At 39.6% G+C, this 10,593-nt stretch overlaps 1 protein-coding gene across 4 annotated transcripts in view; it reads left to right on the forward strand.

The window, feature by feature from the left end:
* Positions 1 to 5,520, forward strand: part of arid2 (AT-rich interaction domain 2) — a 132,705-nt gene extending 127,185 nt beyond the window's left edge. For 3 of the 4 annotated variants that reach the window (XM_087997006.1, XM_043708678.2, XM_043708679.2), the window contains 3 exons: positions 134 to 254; positions 374 to 465; positions 4,044 to 5,520. In XM_087997006.1, the coding sequence (XP_087853132.1) occupies positions 134 to 254; positions 374 to 465; positions 4,044 to 4,176 (346 nt within the window). In that variant the 3' untranslated portion in view covers positions 4,177 to 5,520. Of the gene's footprint in view, positions 1 to 133; positions 255 to 373; positions 470 to 4,043 lie in introns of those variants that run through there. The other variant, XM_087997007.1, reaches the window with a different exon arrangement.
* Positions 5,521 to 10,593: the final 5,073 nt, after the last annotated feature.

A 10,593-nucleotide genomic window follows, 5' to 3' on the forward strand; every position in this document is an offset into this window, starting at 1 on the left:
ATAAATGCAAGTTGTTTAAACCTGATCTTTAAAGGAAGAACACCTTCATTCTTCTTGGGAGAATGGGAGCAAGGGGCTGCAGGTGTTTTAGATAATTTCCAGAGGCCTAATTAATCTTCCATTAATTCCACAGGCAGACACCAGCTGGAGCTACTTCCGTTGCTAAAGCACCGAAGACTATTGTGAATCATCCCAGTGCTGCATTAGTGGCATTGCGGCGGGGATCTAGGAACCTTGCATTTAGAGGTTATATGGTCAGTTAAATGAATTGGATTCTATTTGATTTAAACTGTTAGTTAGAGTAACTTGCTTCCTACAGGCTATAATATTTTCTTTCTCAAAACCAATGAAATTTTCTCAATTTTTTTCCCAGGATGAAAAGGAAGGCCCAATAACAAAACACATCCGGTTGACAGCTGCCTTAATTTTAAAAAATGTTGCTAAGTATTCAGATTGCGGTCGCAGGTAATGAGAGTTTTTGTTTCTTCACCAACAAGTGGAATTCTACTATTGGCAATAAAGTCAAAATAGATGGCATACTCTAAGGTTTTAGAGAGATACAGCCTTTTAGTCTCATGAACTTTGGAAGTCACTGAACAAAGACTTGCTTTTGTAAGGTGCTATTCACATAGGAACATGTTCGCTGGAACATACTGGGCAGTAGGAAATCAACATTTTGAAAGAAGCTCAGCTTTGTTACCAAGCCAGAAATACTTGGAGGGCTTTTAAAATAAGCCAAGGATTTGGCCATGGGCAATGATTTTGGTGCTGAAGGAAGTTTTCAAACTCTTTGGAGGATTTGTAAAGGACAATGAATTTCAATTTGATCACTGGGAGTCAAGCCAGTGATGTTCAATACTTGGAGAGGGACACAGCTTGGTTCTTGGGAGCTTAGATTGTATCCATGTTAGTAGTTTAATGGTTACACTGTTGAATGATTTGATAGAAGGCCTTGACCTTTTACGTGCTTTCGTAAGGACAGACTGACGGGCAGAGGGGGTGGGGTGGCCCTGTTGGTAAGGAATGATATTCAGTCCCTTGCGCAGGAGGACCTAGAATCAGGGGATGTAGAGTCGGAATGGATAGAGCTGAGAAATTCTAAGGGTCGAAAGACCCTCATGGGACTTATCTACAAGCCCCCAAACAGTAGTCTGGATGTAGGATGTAAGTTGAATAAGGAGCTGAAATTGGCCTGTCGCAAAGATATTACTAGTTGTTATGGGGGATTTCAACATGCAGGTAGACTGGGAGAATCAGGATGGTACTGAACCCCAAGAAAGGGAGTTTGTGGAGTGCCTCCGAAATGGATTCTTAGAACATCTGGTGCTGGAGCTACCAGGGAGAAGGCAATTCTGGATCTGGTGTTGTGCAACGAACCGGATTTAATCAGGGACCTCGAAGTGAAGTAGCGATTAGGAGGTAGTGACCACAATACAATAAACTTTAATCTGCAATTTGAGAGGGAGAGGGTACAATCGGAAGTGACAATATTTCTGTTGAATAAAGGGGACTATGGAGCTATGAGGGAGGAGCTGGCCAAAGTTCAATGGTGCAATACCCTAGCAGGGATGGCAGTGGAGCAACAATGGCAGATATTTCTGTGTATAATTCCAAAAAGGAAGAAAGATCCTAAGAGGAGGCAAGGGTGGCTGTGGCTGACGAGGGAAGTTAAGAAACATATAAAGTCAAAAGAGACAAAGTATAACCTAGCAAAGATGAATGGGAAGCTTTTAAAGAACAACAGAGGATTACTAAGAAGGAAGTACGCAGAGAAAAAATGAGGTACGAAGGTAAACTGGCCAATAATATAAAGGAGGATAGTAAAAGCTTTTACTATCCATGTGAAAAGAAAAAAAACAGTTAACACTAAAATTGGGCCCTTGAAGACAGAAACAGGTGAATATATTACGGGGAACAAAGAAATGGCAGAAGAGTTGAATTGCTACTTCAGATCTGTGTTCATTGGGGAAGACACAAGCAATCTCCCAGATGTAATAGTGGCTGAAGGACCTGAACTGAAGGGAATTTATATTAGGCAGGAAATGGTGTTGGAGAGACTGTTAGGTCTGAAGGCTGATAAGTCCCCGGGACCTGGTGGTCTACATCCCAGGGTACTGAAGGAGGTGGCTCTAGAAATCGTGGATGCGTTGGTGATCATTTTTCAAAGTTCTATAGATTCAGGATCAGTTCCTGCGGATTGGAGGGTGGCTAATGTCCCACTTTTGAAGAAAGGAGGGAGAGAGAAGACCAGTTAGTCTGACCTCAGTGGTGGGAAAGATGTTGGAGTCAGTTATAAAGGATGAAATTATGACACATCTGGATAGCAGTAACAGGATAGGTCAGAGTCAGCATGGATTTATGAAGGGGACATCATGCTTGTCTAATCTTCTGGAATCTTTTGAGGATGTAACTCTGATGATGGACAAGGGAGATCCAGTAGATGTAGTGTACCTGGACTTTCAGAAAGCCTTTGATAAAGTCCCACATAGGAGGTTAGTGAGCAAAATTAAGGTGCATGGTATTGGAGGCAAAATACTGACTTGGATTGAAAATTGGTTGGCTGACAGGAAACAAATTAGTGATAAACGGCTCCCTTTCGGAATGGCAGGCGGTATCCAATGGGGTACCGCAGGGATCAGTGCTGGGACTGCAGCTTTTTACAATATACATTAATGATATAGATGGTATTAAAATTAATATTAGCAAATTTGCTGATGATACAAAGCTGGGTGGCAGGGTGAAATGTGAGGAGGATGTTAGGAGATTACAGGGTGACCTGGACAGGCTAGGTGAGTGGACAGATGCATGGCAGATGCAGTTTAATGTGGATAAATGTGTGGTTATCCACTTTGGTGGCAAGAATAGGAAGGCAGATTACTACCTAAATGGAGTCAAGTTCGATAAAGGGGTAGTACAATGAGATCTAGGTGTTCTTGTACATAGTCAATGAAAGCAAACATGCAGGTACAGCAGGCAGTGAAGAAATCTAATAGCATGCTGGCCTTCATAACAAGAGGAATTGAGTATAGAAGCAAAGAGGTTCTTTTGCAGCTGTACAGGGCCCTGGTGAGACTGCACCTGGAATATTGTGTGCAGTTTTGGTCTCCAAATTTGAGGAAAGACATTCTGGCTATTGAGAGAGTGCAGTGTAGGTTCATGAGGTCAACTCCCGGAATGGCGGGACTATCTTACATTGAAAGATTGGAGCGACTGGGCTTGTATACTCTTGAGTTTAGAAGGCTGAGAGGGGATCTGATTGAGACTAATAAGATTATTAAAGGATTGGACACTCTGAAAGCAGGAAACATGTTTCTGCTGATGGGTGAGTCCCGAACCAGAGGACACAGTTTAAAAATAAGGGGTAGGCCATTTATAACAGAGTTAAGGAGAAACTTCTTCACCCAGGGAGTGGTGGGTGTGTGGAATGCTCTGCCCCAGAAGGCTGTGGAGGCCAAGTCTCTGGATACTTTCAAGAAAGAGTTGGATAGAGCTCTTAAGGACAGTGGAAACGAGGGTTATGGGGATAAGGCAGGAACAGGATACTGATTTGAGGATGATCAGCCATGATCATAATGAATGGTGGTACTGGCTCGAAGGGCAGAATGGCCTACACCTGCACCTATTGTCTATTGACCTCGTGGGCAAAGTGCACAAATGCCTTGTTAGCTCCCCTGGACAATTAAGACTGCACAATATATTCAGTCCAGTAATAAAGCTGGAGAATTTTGTGAACAGTTTAAGACCATACTGAATGCAAGCTGGAACTGAAGATGAGTATTTTCATCATTGTTCTACATCGACTTTGAATTAGACGACTTGGTTGTGATGCTGTTTCAGTACGGAAGTGCAACTGAATTCCATACAGAGCTGAAGATGTCTGTTGGAATAATCAATAGCATGGCTGCTCAGTTTGAAGGATTTCAGGCTGACATAATGTTGCACTTTCATACGCATCTGGCAGCATATTAATTCTTGAATAAACCTAGATCAGAAGTTGGAAATTGTTTTAACCTGTGGGTATATGTGCTTTGTTTTTCTTGCAGATTACTAAAGGGACATGAGAACCAATTGTCTGTACTAGCCCTTAGCAACATGGAAGCTTCTAGCACTCTTGCCAAATGCCTTTTCGAACTTGTACGTCTAGAACAATTACAACAACCAGAAAATAAACTCTGAAACAGTGTGTTGACGTTACATATGCGGCCAGTGTGTACAGTATTCTAAAATGACCTGTAAATGACTTTCAGAACAAAGCAACAAGTCACGTTGAGAAGAGGCCATTACGGACATAATTTCTTTAAATCTTTTTCCATGTTGCACAGAAGCTTTTCATTCTGATCACAAACTGATTCTGTGGTTGACCAGCTTTTAATAGGATTACCAATCGTCTGTTCGGAATCCAGTACCTTTTTTAAAAAAATGTTTGCAAGTAGTAAATACTAAAAATTGGGAGACTACAAGGATCAAATAATAGCATTAATTATTTTTGCCCTGTACCCCCCATGAGGACATTTTTATATTTTGTAATGAGTGACTAAAACTGGGGTTTAATAGAACAGAAGTTGACGCACTGGATGTAATCTCTGCCATCCAAGAGGTCGCAGCTTATTTCTAGTGAAGTTGTTTTCCTGTTTAGAATTCAGTAGCTTGTTTTCTTTTCATACTTGAGCCAATATATTTTCACTTATTTATTATCACATGATCATTTGTAAATATTTGTGAATAAAATAAACCAACTTTCATGCCACTGCAATCACTGGAAACACAGCTTGTGGTAATATATTAGCATTATTGTTAGGTTATAGAACTCTTTATTTTTTAGTGTTTCCTGTTAATTGTAAGTAATTGTGATATATTCTCTGCAGTGGATGAATGTTCTTTAAGTTTGTGTAAATAATTCTGCAATGGTACTGAAGCTGTAAAGTCAAAAGCAGTTTTGTGGAACTGATTTTTTTGTATTATACACCTTGTAGAACTCATTTGCTGGTTGAAAGAGTATGGAATAATATATCTCATGTCATTTTGTAGAAGAAAACTATTGAAGGTATTTTTGGTTTACCCTAACTTGGACCCACTGAAAGGTATCACTTAGTACAAGTGTAGTGCTTGTACAGGATTTTTTGTATTTGTAAATTGTTTAAATATAAGGAATTTTATACAGGTTTTTCCTCCCTGTTATATTTACATTAGGTGCAGGTATGGTATTTTCTTCATTATTCATAACATTTATTTTCCAATCCAATTATAGTGCAGTATTTTAGTGTTTGTTCTTCCATCTTTAATATTGTACCATTCTACATTCCTGTTTTGTCTCTGGGTTATGTCCTGAATGGTGTGTTATGTGATCTTTCATAACTGCCTATTGCCTGATGTATTAGCATCCAGAGGAGGGAACACTCCTTTCCCATTTCCTGCTTTGTCTGTAGAATGTGCAGTAATAACACACAGCAGTTTTACATTAGATGACTTCAATTACTTTGGTGACTGTTTATAGTTTTAAATAAAAGAGGCTGGACATTTTTGTTTTAGTTTGCACTCATTTATTTCAGATCTCCACACACATATGAACTTTGCAAGTTGTTTTTTAACTAATCAGTGTCTGAATCACTTTAGTTTTGTGCTGATGCCTGTTGATTATTGGAACTGATGAAGAGTACAACGTTCAGTGAATTAAATAATGCTATATAGTGCTATGCTGTGGCATGTTTAATTCTGAGGTTCATGCCTCTGATCAAAGATGCTTCTGTAAACTTGTCGAGCCAATTCATATTTGATATTAATTGATGGCAAAATGGCAATTTAGTCACATTTTTTGAGTATTCATCTGATTACAATTACCCAAGGAACTGAGATGTAACCTCCAAAATCTATTTGTAGTATTACATTAACAGGCTGCCTTGCTAAGTTTAATGTTAAAAACCAAAATACTGCAAATGCTGGAAATCAGAAAATAAAATAGAAATTGCTGGAAAAGCCCTAGGAGTTCTGAGGGTCACTCAACCCAAAACCTTAACTCTTGTTTTCTCTCCACAGATGCTGCCAGATCAGCTTAGCTTGTTCAGCAATTTCTGTTTTATGTTGTCTATACTCTCCCTGACCCCCCTGCCTCGTATTCTACCAGCATATTTTATTTGTTGCCCTTAATGTCTTTACTTTCCCTAGCTATTCAGTGTAGCAGTATATTCTGCATTCTTATCACTCTTTGGATTTATTGGTGGCTGTCTCTTATTTATGAGCTTTTAGTTTCGACTCCCCTAAACTTTGGTGGACATTTTGATTTTATTCTACTGATAAACCAAAGTTAACAAGATGCTCATTCATCCAAAGAATTTTCTAAATTTAAAGTCTGAATGCTCTGAACACTAGGAAAAAATCTCAATTTAAAAAAAAGTACATTCACAGTATTGTCTGACTGTGTGTCACATTGCTGAAATATAATTTACTGTGGTTTGTGCATTAGTCAGGTCTTGCATCGTGCTTAGTCTATTTGCTGATGGGTATTTTGCAAATGTTTGAAAACCTGTTATCCTTAGGCAGCATGTAATGCAGTATAGGTGGCCAGGTCTCACTGAACGTCAGTACCTATGCAGTGAAATCCAGTTAGCAGCATGAGACAAGATTCAAAACTCTTTCCTTCTAAGACCTGCCAGTGAACAAAAAATGTCAGTTAATAAAGATATCAAATTATCCCCAAAGTTATTCCAAGGTGTCCACAAAGTCAAGGAGGCTTGTGTATTGAAATAGAGATATTTTGGACAAAAATACCCCATGCAGTTACAACGTTAGAGTTTTACAGTGAGTGGGGATAGTAGCTCCTCAGCCATCTAGTTTTGCAGTAAAAATTATTACTCCCTTTTGAATTCTTGCTTCTGTCTTTCTTTCAACATCCAAATGCCATTATATAACAGGAAAATCTTCTCTCATCTCCCTTTTTTTCTTTAATGTTTTTAGATTACTTAGATTAGATACTTGTTGGGACAAAGGGCCTGTTTTCATACTAAGTCCACACCAACCCACCAAAGCAGCAACCCACCCCGACCCCTTTACCTAACACTATGGGCAATTTAGCATGGCTAATTTTTGGACTGTGGGAGGAAACCCATGCAGACATGGGGAGAACGTGCAAAATCCTAATGTGAGTTGCCTGAGGTGGGAATTTGTTCTGGGTCTCTGGTATGCTAACCACTGTGCCACTGTACCATCCATGTTCTTAACTTTATGCTTGCTATATCCAGCTCATTTTTTAGTTTGTAGTGTTTTTTTTATAGAAAGATGGCATGGAATTGATTGAGCCTTTTGTAAAATAACTAGTGAAGTCATTTGATTTCAACAGTGAGGGTGTTAGTTGCTAGCTGTCAGCAATAGCTTTCTGACATTGGGTACCAACTTGATGGCAGAAGGGACATTATTTTGAACTTTCATCAGAAGTATAACCACCTGCAATCCCAATGATGCTCTGCTCAAGGTTGTTTGGAATAACTCAAGCCTGCAATAGAGCTACCCCAACATATAGTTGGACCTCCTTGTAACTTTCATGAAGAATATATCAATGTGCTATAAAATGTAACTGCAACGCAATTACTCTATTCCATAGCATTTACATGCAAGTCAGGGGTCTGATGCTTGAGCAGCCTCTTGTTGCCTTTCTGTAACTCAGACACTGAACCATTAGTTACAACCTCCATATGCTGTTCAACCACTTGTAGCAGGCAAGCATCTTCACAATCTCACTGACTGTCAGGCATGCTATTATGCATCAGCTGATCCTGCTGTACATGTGCTTTTAGCAAAGAATGCTTATTGTATCCTACTGTAGGATAAATGGTGAGTAGTCATCATCTTTTGGAGCTCAATTTCAATAAACTGATATATATGAGAATTCAGAACATTACTTATAGGATGGAAAGAGTGCTGAAATATGCCAGAAAGCTATTTGTATATCTGTCCTGCATGTAATGGATTTTGTTATTAAAAATTGTCCTTTATACTGACAAATGTGTCCAACATGAATTCTGAATCTAATGGGAACATCTATCTCCAATAACTTGCGGTATGATTCTATAACTGTACTGTCCCATTTGCCTGCTCCTGGCACATACTTCCAAACCTTTACAATTTATATATCTATCAAAATGTCTTTTAAATTTAAATCCACTACTTCCTTAGGAAGTTCATTCCACATGCAAAGCACCTTCTGTGTAAAAAGAAATTGCCTAGTCTTTTTTAAATCTCTCATCTCTCTCCTCTCACCTTTAAAAATCCCCCGGCCTAGGGAACTACCATTAACTATGTATTGTTACGACACAGGGTAAACCTTCCTACTTAATTTAAAAGCTGCAACACCAACTAGTTATCCTGTGAAAATTTGAGAGGCCACAAACTATTTATTTCTTAACACATTAACAGAGAATAATTAACTAACAACTTTTTACAAATCCTTCCTTTAACCTATCTTCTACTTTCCCCTCTACAATACTGGTCCAATTAAGATTTACCAAACTTCTCAAAACCAGGCAGCTTTCTGTTCTCTGTATTCCTGTCTTCTTGGAGAATCTGCTTCACAGATTCTCAACCTCCCACGCTCTGATGATAAAAGTCCCAGCCTTTCTTTATAACTCAAACATCCCATACCCACCAATAGCCAGGTAAATCTCTTCTTTCCAGCATAATAATATCCTTCCTATAACTGGGTGATGAGGACTGGACACAGTATTCCTGAAGCAGCCTCACCAATGTCCTGCACAGCCTCAACATGACTTCGCAATGATGGCAAGCAGGCAAAATGCCTTTTTAACCACCCTGTCTACATGTGATGAAAACTTCAAAGAATTACATACCTCGGTCCCTCTGTTTTGCAACACTACCCAAAGCCCTACTCTTGTTTTTGTTTTGAACCAAAATGCAATACCTTTCATTATCCACATTGAACTCTGTCTGCCAATTTCCAGCTTTACCCATTTGATGAAAATCATTATCTACAATGCCATCAATTTTGGTGTCATCTGCAAACTTACTAACCATTCTTCTGTATTCTCATCCAAATCATTTATTTAAATGACAAAGAGAGTACTGAATCAATCCCTATGGAACACTGATGGTCACAGATCTCCAGTACAAAAATCAAATCCTCCACTATTACTCATGTTAAGGCAATTATGTATCCAATTAGTAAGCTCACCCTGAATCCCATGTGATCGAACTTCATTACCATGTGGGAATTTGTCAAAGGCTTTACTAAAGTCTAAATAAACAACTACTGTTCTGCCATCATCAATCCTTTTATAGTTCTGATCTCTAGCCATACTGCACAGGGATCATATCCCCATTACATGCATACACACACACACAAACTTTGCTGAAGGTTGAGAGTAACAAAATGACTTGGGGTACAGTTCTCCACTGTCTGGAGGAGGAGTAGAGAATGTGTTGTCGTGAAAGAAGTGGCCACTAAGCCACTTCAATTAACTAGTAATTACAATATCCTCCATTATCCCATCCTAATGTGATTGAGCATATAATGCTCTAATGTTTTTGAAGAGTTGTCAAAATCCACCAGTCTGCAGAAGGTGTCAGCGTGATTTTTGGACAGGACCATATTAGTGTTGGGAATGTGGTACTGGAAAAGCATAGCGAAGTTTCCCACCTGGCAGCAGTTGTTTGGTCTTCATGTGGATTTTCAACAGTTAAAACACACCAATGAGCGAAGAATGGTATTTTGACCAGCACTACAGAACTCTGGTTAAGTATTTTAAAAATTGTGATTTCACTCCAAGATCCTGTACTTTTTGTCATTTACATAAATGATCTGGATGCGAACGTAAGAGGTACAGTTAGTAAGTTTGCAGATGACACCAAAATTGGAGGTGTAGTGGACAGCGAAGAGGGTTACCTCAGATTACAACAGGATCTTGACCAGATGGAGTTTAATTCAGATAAATGAGAGGTGCTGCATTTTGGGAAAGCAAATCTTAGCAGGACTTATGCACTTAATGGTAAGGTCCTCAGGGGTGTTGCTGAACAAAGAGACCTTGGAGTGCAGGTTCATAGCTCCATGAAAGTGGAGTCGCACGTAGATAGGATAGTGAAGAAGGCGTTTGGTATGCTTTCCTTCATTGGTCAGAGTATTGAGTACAGGAGTTACGAGGTCATGTTGCGGCTGTACAGGACATTGGTTAGGCCACTTTTGGAACACTGCGTGCAATTCCAGTCTCCTTCCTATCGGAAAGATGTTGTGAAACTTGAAAGGGTTCAGAAAAGAGTTACAAGAATGTTGCCAGGGTTGGAGGATTTCAGCTACAGAGAGAGGCTGAACAGGCTGGGGCTGTTTTCCCTGGAGAGTCAGAGGCTGAGGAGTGACCTTATAGAGGTTTACAAAATTATGAGGGGCACGGATAGGGTAAATAGACAAAGTCTTTTCCCTGGGGTCGGGAGTCCAGAACTAGAGGACATAGGTTTAGGGTGAGAGGGGAAAGATATAAAAGAGACCTAAGGGCAAAGTTTTCACAGCGGGTGGTACGTGTCTGGAATGAGCTGCCAGAGGAAGTGGTGGAGGCTGGTACAATTGAAACATTTAAGAGGCATTTGGATGGGTAT

Source organism: Chiloscyllium plagiosum, unplaced genomic scaffold (assembly GCF_037043375.1).
Source record: "Chiloscyllium plagiosum isolate Xiang-an unplaced genomic scaffold, Cpla_swu_hap1 HiC_scaffold_19, whole genome shotgun sequence".
Lineage (NCBI taxonomy): Eukaryota > Metazoa > Chordata > Chondrichthyes > Orectolobiformes > Hemiscylliidae > Chiloscyllium > Chiloscyllium plagiosum.